Here is a 19,370-nt window from a genome sequence, read left to right as displayed (position 1 = left end):
GGCAAACAAAAAACCAAATCATGCATACCTTACCTTTGAAGGTTAGAGACAAAGTGTAGTCACGCCATCGGAAAGCTACATCAGTCTCGTCGTTGCACTTGCTTGGATGCAAGAGCTGCATCACCATTGATGCCTTGGCAATTCAAAAAACTCATAGAAATTCTGTGAAAACACGACCTTGTCGTGCATGGTAATGGTTTGCATGTCTTTGCGTTTCAAATTTTCTGCAAACTTGAAGTTCTGTGTCCCATGCCTTGTCTGGTATTGTTGCAAATCCGGAATCCCATGCCTTGGAAAATCACGGCACTACAGTCGAAGCCCGTAAGTAGTACCATGGTGGGAGGGTCCCCTAGGGTGCCCAAGGCCACCCTAGGGCACCCAAAATTTAACTTAATATGAATAGCATGCAAAACATGGCGACCTGTTGTCCGAAAACTACGCAGGAGCAAATCTGTCACCACGCGGGCAAGGCTGCTCGCCTCGAGCCCTACCCATGACAACATCTCCCCCTTGGCCCTCTGTGCATCTTTTGATGGTATGCATGCCCGATTTGGCGCATGACAAAAATCTCGAGCCCGTGTGTGCTAGCGGGGTTTCCTGCGCGTCCCAAATCCGGAAGGGAGTCCTCGATGGTGTAGAGCATGGAGATCGAGAAAGAAAAAAGGCATGCATAGAACGTCATGCCCTTCTTCGCTTTTCCTCTTTGCCATGGCTTTGCATGCCGCCACAGTCGGGCTCCCCCCATCGCCATGTTTCGGTAGAAAGATCGAGAGAGAGAAAACCATGTGTGCATGCCTGCATGCTTCTCTATGCCCCTTCCCCTTCCTCTCCGCTGAGCACTGATACCAATGTGTGAATAGAGGGACTGAACCATGCAACTCTCCACCCAACCGTGCCATAAATAGCTCCTGGCCGTCCGTTATGGCGCCCCTTGACCGCATGTCTGTCCTGGCCCTTGGCCCGACACTTTATCCATGACTTAAGCTCGCATTTCTCAAATCTGCCATTTCCTTAACTTGCAACATTCGTTAGTCACTAAAGAAGACTTTGCTTGACTGTATTGCTACAATTCTCCCTCATTCATAGGCCTTGTATCTACTAATTTATTTAATTGTTGATAGAAAAGTTTTGTAGAGGTAAGTTTCTCCCATTGCTCATGCATGAACAACATGCCATAATTTTCAATGAAATATTTCATTCGCATCATCAAGCCGTAATTGGTGAACCAAAGGAACAATTATAGCATCCACCATTTGCTTGAAAGCTTCATGCAATAAATAAGCATGGTTGACATGGAATAACCATTTCCTTTGGGGCCTAAGCGTACCAAATTAGAGGCCCAACCATAGAAGATTGTGATCTTATAGGTGCAAAGAATAGTCCACCCACATCTTACATACAAAATTATCATGTTGGGATGCATTTTAGCATATACCAACGGTCAAATCTTTCTTGGTAAGAGACAATTCCTATATGAAAATATGTGAATCTTGAGATATGTGGCTTTGTATGCGTACATAGATCCAAAAAAATGTTAGAGACGTGAAATAGTTCCATGATAGTTGTTCTCTAGCGAGCATATGAGAATGGCCATAGAGGAAATATGAGCGTACCTTCTTGTACAATCATAGATCTCACGTTGAAAGAGACATTGTAATACCATCCATCTACCTATTGCAATATAAAAAGCAGCAACATGATTCAATTCTTGATGCACCAATATCACAACTCTGGAATACCCTAAACAACTGGCATACATGATTTCAAACCTCGCAAACTGAGAAGATTGTTCAACAAATTCATGCTGGTTATGCTCTTGTAAGATAACTATATTTTTTTTGCATGTGTGTACATATTTCTAGGTGAGCTTCCATTTATCCTGGTTGCATAAACCTCGCAAAGTGTATGTCATGCACTTAAGGGCACATCACCATCAAGTGGTACATTTCCAAAAGAAGAGGGCTCGAAACGATCTACCACCGAACGTGAGGGTGCATTATTAACAAAAGAATCTTTATAGGATACTGCAATCACTTTTCTCCAAGCTTCAATGAAAGTCTTGTTATCATTGACAATTGCATTTGAAAGAGCTGATGAATTGCCTTCCGAAGCAGGAGGTAAAAAGTTTCTTGAAATTGCAGGTCCTCGATTTCTAAAAAAGGCGTTTTGGGCTATTGCCAAGCTTCAAAGGACTCAACTTGAGGTGATTTGCCTTTTGACTATACATTTTGATTTGATTGAGGAGCTTGGAATTGCTTGCTTTTGTCTTTCTCAACCTGAGGCTTGAATTGCATAGAAGCTTCAACTTGCTTGGTTCTTGATATTGAGGTCACCTCATGACAGAGAACACATGAAGCCTCATTGGCAGTTTTAACAACACAACAAATGGCAGAAGGTGGAGGTTGCATTAGAACACTCGAACTGCATATGAACAGATTTTCCACATTTAAAACATGCTCCTGCAAACTTTCCCCATTTGAGCTTTGAAGGGGCATTTACCAATCATAGGGTCACCTGAGTTTAGCATTATGCCTTCAGGAATTGGTTAATCAATGTCCCAAAGTATGCAAAATTTGTTAGTATTTGCATATAACCTTTCCTAGTGTCATAGCAATAATAGGAAATAGATATTTCCAAGTTCTAGGAAAGTCTTAAATTTCCACCCACACTAGACATTGATGCCTTATCAAAATCTAATAGTCTTTTGTTAAAGACCAAAGCAAACCATGATGTCAGGCCAACGGTCTAGAGGCCAGGGGCCTAAACCGAGCTTGAGGGTTGCCTATATAAGGGACAAGAGACCATGTAGTAGGGTGGGAACAAGGCTTGTAAGGGAAGGGAGGCCGGGTCAACCACCACCAAACCGCCTACAAGCGAGTTTGACGAATATGAACCGCCTCTAGCAACGTTTTTGTTTCAACGGCGGCCCCAAATGAGCACTGTGCAGAGCGTTGCGAGCTTCTCCTCTTCTTCCTACGTTGCTGCCATCGTCGCCATGGCTTACCCCTATCTTGTTCTTTCGTGAGGGGGAGGGCCATTGGGCGCTAAGCTCACCTAACACGGGCATACCCCCTCACACACCCTCTCCAATGGAGAGCAAATAGTTTTCGAGACGCCATCGCATCAACAAAGATTCCATTTGTTTTTCGAATTTTCCCCAGCTGGCATTTTCATTCTCCAATCAAGTTTCCCAAGGCTTGGTCTTATTAGGCCTCGGCCCGCTTCAGACACAGCCCAATCGTTGTGCAGGCTGAGGAGGGAAGCGTGGAGGGCCCGGCAGTAGTCTAGCAGAAGCTCTCTCTCTGCTTTCTCTCAATCCAAGGCTGTCAAATCAGCAGACGACCTATTTCCTGGGAAAATGAAGCTTCGTATCAGGGCCGCCAGCGTTGGTGCATCGTCAACCTTCAAGGTGGAAGTGCCTGCAGCCTGCTCTCTGCAAGGGCTCGAGGACGCCATAGCCGAAGCTCTGCAATCCAGGGGCATTCCTGTCCCGCATCCTTTGAGAATCTCTCTCAACAAGAGAGAATCGATCCAGGGCCATTCTACTTCTCTGCTCTCGCAATTTGGTATTTGCAACGGTGATCTCCTCTTCTATTTTGAAAGCTCTGATGCCTCTAGCGAAACAACAGTTGGGCTCAATCCAGGTGAGCGTTCCATCCAGCATTTAAAGGTTTTACATGCACAGGAAAGTCAGACGGAGCCTGCCAGCGTATCAACTTCTGTATCTTCCACTCATCCAGATACAGCAAGCATGCGCAGGGAACTCTGTGCTGCTGCGGCCGCACGCAGGGCATCTGCTCTCACACATCCACAGACAGAGGGTGAAGGAGTCAATGGTGGGAGCTTAACAAGTGTGGTAAATGACCCTCATTCTTCATCGAATGTTGCCGATACTTGTACTGATATGCAGATTGATGGAGAAAACTTGCCACAAGATACACACGTCGATGCTGTGGATGCTGAGCAAGAGAGGCTTTCCAACTCCATTCCTGCCATCCTCCAACGGATTTTGAATGCTGAAAATGGCAGTGTGAGCAGGCCTAGTGATTTTCTTCTTCTTGCGGTGCATGCAGTTATGTTAGAGACAGGCTTTACGGTCATGAATGCTGTAGAGGAAGGGCACACTCTTCCGGGTGGGTGGTCCAATGGTGGTGTTGCAAACATTTGCTACATGCTCCGAAACATGCCAGATGCTGTGAATGCAGTTGGCAGTGTTGTGCTGAAGTCTTTAACGCTTGGTGGTAATGTGGTAATTTATGGTACCATCACAGGCAGTGGTTTGTCTCCACGAAAGATCTCCTTGCTGACTTCAAAGCATATAATCGGCAATACCATTTCACATGATGATCCAATAAGTTCCTTTTCAGATTTGTTTGAGCTCTGGAAATGTGCCAAAGATGAGTTGTCTTTGCCTCTTTTAACGGCTTTATGTGAAATGACGGGTCTGCCCCCTCCTTCATCCTTCTTAGTCATACCTACAGAGTTGAAAATGAAAATTTTGGATCGCCTTACTGCAATGGATCTTGTCAAAGTTGGATCCACTTGTTCTGAGCTTAGGCATTTAAGTGCAAACGATGAGCTTTGGAAGAAGCTTTTCTATGAAGATTTTGGAAATCCATCAGCAGCCCAGCAACTTGTATCTTTCCGTGGCTGGAAATCTGCATATGCAGTCAGGTTCTTGGACAAAAAGAGAATGCTGGAGAGAAGGCCTCATATACACAGACCTTTCTATGGCATCGGATCAAGGTCTAGGTTTCCTCGTATTATTGGTGGTGATTACGACATCTATCCTCCATTTGGAGGTGGGCCATTTAGAAGTGGCTTAGGGGGTGCGCATGGACCTTTAGGAGGGATTCAAGGAAGATTCAGAGGGATTCATGGAAGACTCAGAGATGATGATTTGGGGAACCGCTGGTAGAGGCTGCCTCACTGCTTGCATATGGTGAAGCACAAGTCATCTATGCACCTACCTTAAGTTGAATGGCACTCTTTATGTACAAGCGCAGAGTCACGTTTATGATCTCAGAGCAGGAAATTGTAAGTATTTACGTTTTTTGGACTTTACACTACAAGGCAACGGAAGGCAACTCATATTAACAGGAGAGTTTGGTTTTGTACATATGTAAGCTGTGGATGCACATTAACGTGGGTTATACTGCTGCTGTTGTTTTGCAAACTGTGCAATATCTGACAAGAAGTTATTTAGTGTTGAAGCATACTTATGCATGATAAAGCTGATGGTTATATTGTCTTATGGGTGATTACAATGAGTGTATACCTTGCTAGAGGTGAATTTGGGCCTATCCCTGGATTCATCTAGGTAAGCCCTTCAAGTTTTGAGCATTTAAGTTACAGGTCAGGACATACACAAGCAATGGACAGAGAAAATGTGGTCTTGTTTTTAATATGCTCCAGTATCACGCCATGCTATTTGTGTTCTATAAGTTCATAGATGCTCTGCCACCAATTCTTTTTTGTGGTGATTTCTGGTCCCTGCTTTGAGAGCATGCTTATGGGGAGCCTCACCAGTCGTCGCGAGTCCAATTTAAGGGCCAGGGTAAGCTCATCCTTAGCTCACCCTTTTGCCATTTCAACTGGTTTTCCTTCACAACAGTAAGGTTCGATCTAAAGAAAGCATTGTCTGCAAGAGGCAGTATGTAGGGACAGGTTTTGTATAGTTTTCTCCTGTACCTGTGGATTGGGATAAGCAGTTGTGATTTAGTGTATGGTGTACAAAATAGGCCTCACTTAGGTGCAGAAATGCTACTTTGCTTTTCTTCTTCTTTTGTCTTGAAGTAATTCCTTAGCTCTGGTGGTCTTCTACAAGCAGTACCCTCACCTTTGCCTTCGACATGGTATTGTGTGTTGTTTCTGATTTTATAATTTTGCATTTATTCTTCTGCGTGTTAAATCTGTGTATTTGCACTTGTGTTGTATATACCTTGATGACATGGGAAGGTATGTGGTTCTAGGTATCTTTTTTGTACAAGGTGATTGTGATTCTAGGTTTATTGGGGTTTTGGTCACCTATGTAAGTAGCATGTCATTATAAATACTTAGTCATGATCAGATCTTTTATACAATATTCTGTTTTAACTAGTGTGGGATTGTCCAGATTTCATTGATAGTGGGGTTCAGATTCGGAATTTGAGTCTTGCATCCAGGAAATTTATGCTGCCAAGAAGTTGTTTCTTCAATTTTTATTACTTGAATTACTACCATGTGGTAGATATCCAGTCCATGTGATATAAATCCAGCAAGTCTTTCACAGATTCGGATGTTTATTTTAGCAACTATTATAAATTGATGCTAGGGTTTGGACCGCTATGTCCATGTAAGGAGTGGAAGTGGACTTGTGTTGGTTTAGTTGCCCATTAAATGAAGGCCTGTTTAGGGAACGAGTCCGATGCAAACCTGAAATTAAGATCCGACATTTGAAGGTATGTGGCTAGCTAGTGACCTGGGACGTGATTGAGCATAAGCAAAGCTTATTACATACTGTTCTGGGTTATTTTAAAGTAATCAGGTTGATCTTCAGAAGGAGCCCGCTGTTTGCTGTTCCCCCCCCCCCCCCCCCAAAAAAAAGAAAGAAAATAAAAATAAAATTCCGCATGTTGGCCCCCGCCCCCCCCAAAAAGGAAATAAAATTAAAATTCCGCATGTTGGCCCCCTCCCCCCCCCCCCCCCCCCCCCCCCCCCCAAAAAGAAAATAAAAATAAAGTTCCCAATGTTCCCCCCCCCCCCCGGAAAAGAAAATAAAAATAAAATTCCGCATGTTGGCCCCCTCCCCCCCAAACCTCTCTCTGTCTCTCTCTCTTTGTGCGCTGCCCACCCCCCGCACTGTGCAGCCTGTTGCCCACACCTCATGCTGCCTGTAGTCTACCCCCTCTTGTGCTGCCTGCTGCCCACCCGCCTCACTGTCCAGCCCCTTCAGCAGAACACCCACACCCACACCCACACACACACACACACACACACACACACACACACATACACATACACAGACATACACACATCTATGTAAGCGCAGGTGCGCGCGCACACACATACACACAAAAATGGCATCCCCATTGCATTGACACATCCTTGGTCGGCTGCGAAGACAAGAGGGGAACTCGGGAAAGACGGCCTAGACAAAAGAAGAAGTTGGAAGGAGATGAGCAAATTGGACGACAAGATCAAAGACAAGCAGAAGGTCGTTGATGCCTCCATCACCAACATCATCAATTGGCTTGTGTAGCTCTTGGTTGTTGGCAGTTTTTTGGGAGAGTTTTTGGCTGCAAATGCTTTTGGGGGTTGTGCTTTTAGACTGAATGCTTTTGGGGCTCTGCTTTTGGCTATCCCTTGTATTGTTTATAAGTGTCCTTTGGGTCACTCTTTCAAAGAGCATCTGGATGTAGAGTCTCGAAGAGAGTTGGACCCTTGGGAGTTGTGCTTTGCGAGCATAATAATAAAGAAATATCGGAAGGGGCACCAATCATATGGGCCATGGCTCGGAACTCTGCGGTGCCATGTTAACTCTCTCTCTCTCTCTCTCTCTCTCTCGCGCGCGCGCGCGCGTCAAGTTTAGGGAATTTTGGCAGTTTTGCCATGAATTCCAAGCAAAGAGCAAACTAGAGGTGACCGAGCAACCAGGAGTATGGCCGACCATCTTGCCAAACACAATGTCCAAGGCTGTAACAATGGTATCAGAGCTCACAAAGATTCTTCTTCTACAGAGGATCCGCTCCCTACCTTAGCATACATGGTTCTTGCGGAGAATTTGTCATAGACAACATCCCTCTGCGGGGAGATGAAGAAAAGTTGAAACCTAGGGCGGGAACTGAAAAAATTAACACAGATTTAGGTGAATTTTGGTGGGAAATTTTGCTAGAGTGGAGTACAAACATGAACTACAGGTTGAATGTGTGTGAAAAGATTAATCAAGTACTCCACAAACTCGAAATATGTGAAACGCTTGAAGAATTTCCTGGCTGATGAGATTCACTTGAGATAGCGAGAGGCCGTTGATTCTCCTCTCAAGACGGTAAGGAAGCCGAAGGAAAAGTTAAGCGCAGAATAGCGAAAATTGTTTTCACAGTCTTTCTTGCGGATACATGCGAGGATAAAAGGATGCTCACCACAATAAATCATTTGTGGCATGTATATATGGCATGCAATCGAGGATGCTCGAGATTTTAAGAGGGCGGTATGTTACGAGGACGTAGCAATTGCTAACTCGAGTTATCGGTATCTTTCCGATGATTTTTGTTTAATTTTTGGGCTCTTTTTGAAGTTGCAAATGGTCGGACATTGTATGGCCAGTGTGAAACAATAGTTTCACCCGCAGATGGGAAGTTAGTCGGCACTGGAATTCCAATAGTAAAAGGGTGTCTAGGCTCAGTTCAAAGTCATCTAAGTCCCCTCACCGCATTCATGAGGGGCAGCCATGTATAGCCGCCCTTGTGTAGATAAGTCCAAATCGAACCCTCCAATCTGTCCATGTGTGGCCGTCCTTGAGAAGACAAGTCCTCCTCTGAAATCGGCCACTGGCCATTGAACCCGGCCACCGGCCATTGACTTCGGACCACCGGCCACCGGCCAACTGGCCGTTTTCCGACCACTTTTCGATCGTCGTCCAGTCATAATATTCCGGCGAAAAGGAATATTCCGGCGAGGCCGTGAAAATTTTGATTACCGATGAGTGATTTTATTTTCCGGCAAGTTATTTTTCTTCACGCACGATGGCTTCTCCTCATAGTGGGGGCCTTACAAATGTGCGTTTTTAACACAGAAAATTACAAGGGGTAAATCAGGCTCCATATGTAACAGGTTGTTGGCGTCTGCTCGGAGCATTCTAGCTTCCGAGCCGTGTGTGCTTTGAAGTGTCAATTCCCGGTTGCAGGTTTTTATTTGCAAAGTTTCTTTGTGTATGAAAGTAAAGTAAAGTTTCGGGTGAAAGCCAAAGTCCACCGCCCTATGGGCCGGTTTCACTCTCTCTTTCTCTCATGGCGGATTTGATTGGCACCTTCATGGAGTCCCTGACAATTTTTCCAAAAGATTTTACGGATATCATGCACAATGTTTAAATTTGGCCATGTCCAGATTGCTTCAACCTTGGCACGATCCATTCGGACACCATTCTTTGACACTATATGGCCTAGAAAGTGAATCTCTTCCAAGAAGAATTCACTTTTCTTGGGGTTGATGAGCAATTTGTGGCTGAGTAGCTTCGAACACAACGGTCAATTGATGGCTATGCTCCTCTTCATTCTTCGAATAGACTATCATGTGATCACAGAATGTGTCAACAAACTTTTGATGTGGACGGATAATGCGATCCATCATCCTATTGAACGTAGCAGGAGCATTTGTAAGACCGAATGGCATCACTAGAAACTCATATAGACCAAATGTCGTCCTAAACGTAGTCTTGTGCACATCCTCTTGCCTGATACGAATCTGATGGTATCCACTCTTAAGGTCTATCGTGCTAAAAATTGCCACATCCTCTAAACGGTCAAGAAAATCATCAATCCTTGGAATAGGAAACCTGTTCTTGATGGTATTCCTATTCAACGCACGGTAATCAATACACATGCGCCAAGAGCCATCCTTCTTTTGCACTAGAAGCACTAGGGAGCAAAAGGGTGAAGAACTAGGTTGAATCAGCCCTTTTTCTAAGAGCTCCTCTACTTGGCCCATAATCTCTTTTTGTTGGGCTGCACTAACCCAGTGGGGAGGTCTATTTGGTGGGCTACAACTTGGCACCAAATCTATTGCATGATCCTCAAGTCTCTCCAACGCCAATTGAGACGGTAACGAGTCGGCAAAACAATCACTAAACTCTCGCAAAAATGCTGATCTTTCTTTATCTAATAGAGATAAATTTGACCCTGAAACACATGCATAAATCTAGTATGCATAAACATGATTCTAAATTACAGAAGTGATACCCGTAGCTGATACAATAGGGATAGAGTCCCCTTGAAGCTTTACATCCAGGATGTGAGTTTTGTCCCTATGCTGCAAGGTGACCTTTTTGTTGAAGACATCCAACACTCCACGTACAGGGAACATCCATGGGATTTCCAACAACGCATCGCACCCTTCTAGTGGCATGATATAATATTCTTCTGTGTCCACATATGATTGGATATGCAAACGCAACTTTCCAATGATGGGAGTAACACACTCTGAATGGCCAAGACATGCCAAATCTATCTTTGTTGTGTACCCCATCTCTTCAGCTTTGATACCCAATTTGATAGCCAACTCTGGTGAGATAAAGTTTGCCTTAGCACTTGGATCAAAGAAAATAAGCGCTGTCTGATCCCTAACTTTACCCCATGCTCCGCATAGCTCACTAGCTTTTGATTCGGCCTATCACCCACCATATCTGACACTAATCTTCTTCCCTTTCTTGTCCTCTTTGTTCTCTGAATCTGCTGGTCTCTTTCTCTGTGGACAACTTGCACCAAAATGACCAGGCTGCTCGCAAATAAGAATTGATTTTCAGCCATTAAAGCCTTCTTCTCATTGAACGACTTGCACACAAAAGGCTTCTTCTTTTGTTTCTTTGCTTGTCCTCTAGACTCGGCTGAGTCCTTAGCTTTCTCTGACTTTCTAGACCCCTGGGATGCTTCAAGAGTTGCTTTTGCAAAGGGCTTCTTTGCTGAATTTTTCTTTGGCTGGCCCCCTTTCATATTGCCATGGAATCCACTGTCTTCTCTCTTCAACAAGGCATGACCAATGTTGGCAACTTCCATAAATTGAGTAAGGGTGGCCACTCTATTCTTCGTACAACAGTTTCTGAGCCTTTAGGGAGCCCACACCGTGTCAGGTGCAGCGGAATGAATGTTTGAACTTTGCTCAAGATGAGTGCTCCGAACTGTGCTCAAGGTTCCTTTTTCTTATGGAAGGGAGAGCCTTCCATTCCTTTAGTGAGAGAGTGCAATGGACACAAACAAAGTGAATGGACACTGTGAATGGAAGTACATAGACTGAGAGATAGAGAGAGAAGAGAATACGACACCAGAGATGTTGTAAAACCCTCCTCCGAAGGCCCCACTCTCTATGGCGAGAGCGGTCTACTTATGATTGCACAAATCTCTAGAATGCTTGGACTTGCCGACGATGTCGACGACGCTGAGGACGACGACGAGATGGCTGAAATCCGAAAATGCTAATGGCTGAAATCTGCAAATCTTTATCTGTTGAATTTTGACTCTATGTCGATGACGATGTTGATGGCGACGATGTGACGACGGCGCACTGAAAATGCAGATGCTGAAATCTGCAATTTCCGGGCTGAAACTGTAAAGCTTGCGGAAACTGACCGTGCAGCGAGGATCTGCTGCGGGAAGGTGAGATCTGCGAGGTTCGGGACTTCTTCTGCGGGTTCTAGCTGCTGAAAACTGAAAACGCTGGTCTATGGGCTGATTCTGTCGCGAAGATCTGCAAAGACGCTAGGTCTCTTGATGCTCGGTCGCAGTGAATCTGCAAAATGCTGGGTGATAATGCAGATGAAAAAACGCTAGGGATGAAAATGGCTCTGCTGTCGCGGATGGCTTGCAACTGCAAAACGCTAGGTCTCTTGTGGAGTCTTCTATCGCCAGGGATCTGCAAGAGCAAAAACGCTGGCTGATCTGGTCCAAAACCGCTAGGTGGTTGCTGTGGAGCAAAAACGCTAGGGCTTGGGGTTTTGCTGAGAAGTTGCCTGTTGAGCGAGTGCTCCTGCTGCCTCTTCTGCCAATTAGTGCTAGCCTAGGTTTGCTTATATACAAACTTACTCAATTTGCCCTACCTACTTTCCAACAAAAGTCACTTAAAATAATAAGTGAAAAATGTCAAAAATAGGGAAAATAGGCTAAATGCACTAGAAAATTCCCCTGAAGGATTCTGATGGGCATGCTGATGATCATGCTGTGTGCAACCAGAGGATATGCATCTACACTAGTGTTTGGACATGCACGGTGCTACGAACAGACTCACAAAAGTGCCAGATCACTTCTAAATCTAGACTGATTGGATTGACTGAATCCTTGTCGTGTTGTAGCTTGTCCACGGACACATAGGGTTGGATGTCACGTGACATCCCCTCCTTTTCAAAGTGAGGTATTGGTACCGAACAGGATGGCATTGAGGGAGATCGCCAATAGCATCCGAAATCCTGGAAAGGACTCTTCGCTGGCCCACTCTGATGCGTGGGTCGTGCGATACTTTAACTTCATAAAGGTCTGCAACGCTTGCTTCTCTGGGCCGCGCCGAAAGAGACACAAAGTCTTCTGAGGCTCCTTCGAAGCTTCAACTTCGTCGAGAGTCATGCTTCTTTCTTCTTCGAGAATCTCCATGGCTGAAAATTCCTGAAACCACTTCCAATACAAAAACATGAACATACCCATTCCATGTAAAGTGTCTGGAAAAAATCTTGTCTTCCTCAAAGACTGTGCATGCAATTTAGATGAACAAATAGACGGAGTGCTAAACCGTTCACCACACACACGCAAACAATGAGATCGAATCTTTCTCTTATGGTCTAAAGCAATCAACTGTGGCAATTCACAACGGAAATGCCCATGCTTGGTGCTCATACTTTCTTGTGCTCTTTCTACAACTGTGTCATGCCAAGGAAGAGACATGGAATGTGACTTTCTTGAATGCATACTTTTCAACTTTTCATGAACAATCCGCATACATTTGTGCTCATTCATGAGTGAAACGTGCTCAGCGTACAATGTCATGTGTGCAAGTGAAAAAGCACGCGAGGAAGTGCTACTCTTCGCCTCCCCTCTCTGCACACACACTGCAGTGCTTTTTCACTTACACACACCGCCGCGCGCTTTGTTGGGTTAAAGGCCTAAATAACCCTTTTTTGTACATTTTTATACTTTGTCCAGGTTCAATATAGGTTCATATTGAACCTGGACACATTTTTTAAAGGTCACTTATAATAAAAGTGGGAAAACCCAAAACTCACTTATTGAGTTTTCCCCAAAAACGTGAGCTCTCTCTCTCCCTCTTCTTCTGCTAGCGCTTCCTCTCCTGCTGCTCTTTGCCTCCCCTCTCTGCACACACACTGCACTTCCTCGCATGCTTTTTCACTTGCACACACCACCGCGCGCTCATCACTTGGGACCTAGGCTCGAGAGCCAAGATCGGTTCTTCGTGATTGATCAAATCTACAATGAGGTTAGCTTCACTAGAAAAAGTATCAACTAACTCATCATCCTTGTGAACAATCACTTCATCTTCATGCAAATCATCATGCTTGTGAGAAATCACATCTTGATCGTGCAAATCATCATGCTCATCATTATCATTCAAATCATCATGCTTCTCATAATCATGCAAATCCTGTGTGTCATGCTTGGGAGAAGAAGAGACTGAGAGTGTCTCCTTTTCCTAAATCTCTTGCATCTGTGCCTGCCCTTGAGACAAGAGTTGCAAGAACTCTTTCATGTGTTGGTAGCTCTTTTCTTTTCTTGCTTTGTTCTCGCAATCAAATTTTGCTTGTCTTGCTTTGTTCTCGCGATTAAATTTGGCTTGACTTTCTTTGTTCTCGTGATCCAATTTGGCTAGACTTTCTTTTTCTTCCAAGTCGTATTGATGCTCTATGGTTGCCATTTCTTCTTTGTAGGCCTTTTTGTCTGCTTCTCTTTCTACTTTTTGTGCTGCGTGGTCTAACTTCATGTCCATCACCATCTTGTCGAAGCCTCCATAGGAGTTAGTGCAATTCTTGACATAGATGGGGAAGGGGGAGGGTCGGAAAAACCTCCTGGTGGGGAAAATTCTTCTTCGCCTCTCTCATGCTCATCACCTCCAAGCGAAGTAGCCATTCCGATTTGAGTGATGACTATCCACTGAAGTTGTGGGTTCTTGTGGTCCCGGGTTCTTAAGTTCACGAGGAACTTGGGGTCTTGAGTTCTTGAGGTTCTTGAGGTTCTTCTTTCGCTTGCAATTTGTGTTAGAGAAGGATCTTCTCTTCACCCGAGTTTTGCTCTTTTCCGCGGTGCACCCCTTGGCGGCCTTGCGCTCACACCAAGGTTGCTTTTTCCCACCTCACGTCGATTGGCCGGCTGCTAAGTGCACGGTCCGCTCTTAATGAGTGAAAAGAGGCACAAGGGGAGGCTGGACAAGCCCTTCTTTCTTGGGTTTCCTGTCACTCTTCAAAAACACGATTAGGAATCGACACGCCCAAGAGAACTTGGGTTACGTGCGACCTCAACAAGCAAAAAAAACTCTTGTGATTCTTGTGGTTCTTTCCTTGAGTGATATAGAACACTGCCAAAGCTCTGATACCAATGTAAGGTGCAACGGAATGAATGTTTGAACTTTGGTCGAGATGAGTGCTCCGAACTGTGCTCAAGGTTCCTTTTTCTTATGGAAGGGAGAGCCTTCCGTTCCTTTAGTGAGAGAGTGCAATGGACACAAACAAAGTGAATGGACACTGCGAATGGAAGTGCATAGACTGAGAGATAAAGAGAGAAGAGAATACCACACCAGAGACGTTGTAAATCCCTCCTCCGAAGGCCCCACTCTTTGTCACAAAACGGGAGCGTACACGAGCACGTGAAAATCTGAAAATTAAAATACTTAGCAAATGTGAGAGAAGGGAGAAGATCGACACAGTATTGGGGACCAGAAGATGGGCTGCCCTCCCCCCCGTTAAGAGTATTCTTTTATTCAGGGAGAATTCGTATACAAGCACGAGAACCTGAGGAAACCCCTCCGTTCTGTAATCTTAGACCCGAAGGTCATGCTTTCTCGTAAAGGGCTTGGGCACAAGGCCGTTCCTTCCCGTAAGGGACTTAGGCGCGAAGCCGTGCTTTCCCGTAAGGGACTTAGGCGTGAAGCCATACTTCCCGTGAAGGGCCTTCCCGTAAGACGGGAGATTCCTGCAAAACAAACCACACAAACACGCGACAACAATTCGTATGGCGAATCCATAATAGTTACCTGTCGCTCTTGCACGGGAAAAGCGACTTCCGTGCTTCGTAGTCTCACGATCTCTTGCGGCAGAGTCTTCTCTTGCTGATGTTGGTACCTCCCGTGAGTGAGGGCATGTGGTGCTTTTATAGCTCCCTGGCCACGGCACAAATAACTGCTCGTGTAGAGATTGCGGCCGCTTTTTTTTTTTTCCGCTGTTCTACCCGAAATAGGGAGAGAGAATTCGCTGGCTGGTTTTGTTGCTTTATCTTCTAAGTGGCTGCCCATGTACGGAAACTCCTTCGCGATGTTTACTGTCACCCATCAAATGACACATCAGAGTTGTCCGTTCCTGATGGCAGTTCCTGTAGCTACAATCTTTTAACAGTTCTTAGTGCACATAATAAAATATCCTAATTTCATAAAAAGAAATTAATCATTAAAAATAAGAAATAGTCTAATTAGCAACATCCCTCTGGCTTCTAAACAGTTGACCTCAACTGTAGTGCTTGGACATATACCTCCAATATCTCGGGATAAGCTGCTAATTCCTCCTGAGTCATCCACTGAGCATCTAAGTTCGAATAATTATTGAACTTAACCAAATACTTCCGTGTTATCTTTCCGGACTTAAGGGGCCGCTCCTGATGACTTACAATCTGCTCCGGTTGGAGTATTTCTTCTGTTTCCTCAACCTCAGGAGGTTCCTTAGCACTTGGCTGACTCGGAGGCGGTCCCACATACGGCCGGAGTAAACTGACATGGAAAGCATTGTGGATCCTCCAATTAGGCGGTAGCTCTAATCGGAATGTAACATCATTCACTTGCTCAGTGATCTTAAACGGCCCATAATAACGGGTAGAAAGTTTTACCACCTTCCCCTTATGAGACGCTTGTTTCTTAAGTCTTGCTTTCTCAAACTTGAGTAAGACTAACTGCCCAACCGTTAAGTCGAGATTTCTCTTGTGCTTGTCTGCAGCTTTCTTATGCTTTTCTTGAGAGCGTAGAATAGCTCTCCTCACTTGCCCGTAGGCGGTGTCCAAATCCCGGACAAATTCATCTGCGGCAAAGATCTTATCCTTAGTTAAAAGGATGGGTGGAAGCAAAGGCTTACCATAGAGAATCTCAAAAGGTGCTTTCCCCGTCGATGAGTGTATGGTATTGTTATACGCATACTTGACAAGAGGCAAATATTTCTCCCAGTCAGATTGCCGGTCTGACACATAAGCTTTGAGCATATCCAATACTATGGAATTGGCTATCTCACTTTGCCCGTCCGTTTGAGGATGGTAGGCAGATGAAAAATTCAGCTTTGTACCAAGATTATCCATCAAGGCACGGCAAAAATTTCCTGTCATGCGAGGATCTCGATCGCTCACAATAGACTTAGGCATTCCATGATGCTTAAAGATCTGTGCTAGAAAAACCCTAGCCATATGATCTACTCTGATCGTTTTCTTGACTGGTATAAAGTGTGCTTGCTTGCTAAACCTGTCCACAATGGTCCAGATCGCGTCATTTCCAGTCTGAGTTCTAGGGAGGTCCATGATGAAGTCCATGGCAATACTTTCCCGAGGTTCATTAGGCACAGGCAAAGGTTGTAGCAACCCAGGCGTCTTATGCCGATCATACTTCACTTTTTGGCAAACCAAACATTCCCTGACATACTTATCAATGTTTGCTTTAAGGCTAGGCCAAAAGAAATATCTTTCCATTGCTAAGGTCGTAGGGAGAATACCCCGATGACCCACATAAGGCGAAGCGTGTGCTTCATCCATGATCTTCTTTCTTAATGGTTCCGCCACACATATGGCCTGATGGTGGTAGAGATAACCGTCCCAAATGGAATAGGGAAACTTATTCTCTCCACGATGTAGCTTTCCCCAAATGGTGGAGAAGTCTGGATCATTCGGATATAAATCCGGTAGTGCTTCTAATTCTTGGTGATACACCGAAGTGATAGCGTTCACCCTTGGCCGCCTAGACAATGCGTCTGCGACCACATTCTTACTCCCAGCTGTGTGAAGGATCTGGAAGTGAAACATAGACAAAAAGTTTGCCCATCTCATCTGCTTCTCAGATAGTTTCCTTTGCGTAAGAAAATACCACAAACTCTGGTGATCAGTCTTGATCACAAAATCCGCTCCTAGAAGATAGTGCTTCCAGTTGGATAAGGCGTGAATCACAGCCGTGAGTTCCTTTTCGTAGATTGATGCATGCAACTCTACATCTTTAAGCCGTCTGCTTTCGTAAGACACTGCATGGCCTTCTTGGTTTAACACTGCTCCGATGCAATCACCCGAAGCATCGCAGTGAACCTCAAATGGTTTCCCTAAGTCGGGCACTATCAAAATAGGTCCATGGCTTAGCAAGTACTTGAGCCGATCAAAAGCTCCTTGTTGTCTCGATCCCCATCTGAAAGGAATCTTCTTCTTTGTCAAGTCATGAAGTGGTCCTGCTACATGAGCAAATCCTCGGACAAACCTTCGATAATATGAACATAATCCCAGGAAACTACGTCCATCATGTACCGTAGTAGGAATAGGCCAATCTTCTACCACTCGGATCTTGGCAGGATCCATACTCACTTGATTGTGAGAGACTATATGGCCGAGATAGTGTATCTCTGAGAGAAAGAACTCGCTCTTCTTTGCATTCACATGCAACTCATGCTTTCGCAATTCTTGAAACACTGAGTCCAAGTGCTTCCGATGTTCCTCTTCTGACTTAGAGAATACTCCCGTAAAAGCTCGATACGGGCTGAAAATGCGGTCCATCATGCGATTGAATGTCGCAGGGGCATTGGTCAAGCCGAAAGGCATTACCAAAAATTCATATAGTCCAAAGGTTGTGTGGAAAGCAGTCTTATGGACATCCTCAGGGGAGATCCGTATCTGATGATACCCACTCTTTAAGTCTATGCGACTAAAGACACTTGCACCCTGCAACTTATCAAGTATATCATCAATCCGAGGGATCGGAAAGCGATTCTTGATTGTGATCTTGTTTAAAGACCGATAGTCTATGCACATTCGAAACGTGCCATCTTTCTTCTGCACCAGTAGAACTGGAGAGCAGTAGGGTGAAGCACTGGGCCGTACTAACCCTTTCTCTAGAAGCTCGTTGACTTGCTTCAAAATTTCCTCTTGCTGAGCAAGACTCACCCGATAAGGGGGGTTGATTGGGAGGCGAGCTACCCGGTATGAGATCTATGCGGTGGTCTTCCGGGCGTACCGGAGGGAGTTCATCAGGAAGTGTTTCCGTGAAACAATCCTTGTACTTTTCAATAAATTGAAGACGCTTAATTTCCAGACTAGAGAGAGAGTCCCTACTAGTTTTATCCTTTGCAAAAATCAAGTAAGCAGAAACACACTTCTTCATTTCTTTCTTAATGGAGATATGGCTTACAATTGGGAACTGCCAATCTCCTGCATCAGCTTGAATCTTTATTTTCTTACCCCCATGATCAAAAGTGAGGGTCTTTTCCACATAATCGGGAATAGGTGTCATGTGAAAGTGCCATGGCATACCCAAGATGATATCACATCCCTCGATGGGTGCCATCAAAAATGATTCGCGGTCCTTGTACTCGCCAATCCGAAGATTGAGCTGTCCTTGCACGGGAGTTGCATTGGTTGTCAACCCCTCGAATGCCGATCTGGATGTAACCTGTGTGCCAAGCTGAGCCGGTGTAAGGCACAAACGTTCTGCAGTATCCAGGGAGATGAAGTTATCCGTGGATCCTGGATCATAAAGAATCAGTACTCGCTGGTTGTTCAAAGACCCCAAGCCCTTCAGAAGTTGACGCTTCCCTTTCTCTGTTTCTGTGTTTTCTTGAACGTCTGGAATTGAGTTCGAGCTTGGTGGTGCGGGTTCCTTCCTTGCTTTCTCTTGTCTCGTAGAGGCTTGTTCTTGCCGTTGCTGCTTTAGCGGGCAGTCCGGTTTCATATGTCCTTTCTCGCCACAGTAGAAGCATCTTCCTTCCTCTCTGAAAGTTTGAAGTTGAGTAGGAGAAAGGTACTTAGTTCGCTTGCCAGTGCCCTCTGGCTTCTTAGAATGATCATCGTCTCTAGATGGAGGACGTTTTCTTCCTTGGCCCCCTTGGTCATCGTAGACCCCTCTTTGTCTTGCATGGTAGGTGCTATGCTCCATCTTTCTGGGTGTCCCAGTTGAGTGCAAATCCTCAGCAATGATTGTTGACTCCATCATCCTTTGAAGAGTATCATGCGGATACACCTTCATACTCTTTCGAAGCTGCGGTTGGAGACCCGCTTCGAACTTTCTTTTCTTTTCCTCGTCGGCAATCTTCATGAAGGGAGTGACCTTTAGAAGAACCGACCAATACTTGTCCACATAAGTCGTTACTCTTTCACGTTCCTTCTGGGCAAGCGAGTCCCATTCCTTCCGTATGTCCTTCTCGAAGTCAGACGGAAGAAATTGTTCATTAAATTCAGATTTGAAGC

At 45.0% G+C, this 19,370-nt stretch overlaps 1 protein-coding gene across 1 annotated transcript; it reads left to right on the top strand.

The window, feature by feature from the left end:
• The first annotated feature begins 3,198 nt into the window (after window positions 1-3,198).
• Window positions 3,199-5,254, top strand: LOC147437804 (putative F-box protein At1g23770). The gene is made up of 2 exons (XM_086487261.1): window positions 3,199-3,644; window positions 3,741-5,254. The coding sequence occupies exons 1-2, from the start codon at window positions 3,359-3,361 to the stop codon at window positions 4,916-4,918; spliced, it is 1,464 nt and encodes a 487-aa protein (XP_086343387.1). The 5' UTR covers window positions 3,199-3,358; the 3' UTR covers window positions 4,919-5,254.
• Window positions 5,255-19,370: the final 14,116 nt, after the last annotated feature.

The sequence above is a fragment of the Adiantum capillus-veneris genome, chromosome 17, assembly GCF_014529385.1.
Source record: "Adiantum capillus-veneris isolate H3 chromosome 17, ASM1452938v2, whole genome shotgun sequence".
Taxonomy (NCBI): Eukaryota; Viridiplantae; Streptophyta; class Polypodiopsida; order Polypodiales; family Pteridaceae; genus Adiantum; species Adiantum capillus-veneris.
This window is presented reverse-complemented; position numbering and strand designations above follow the sequence as displayed.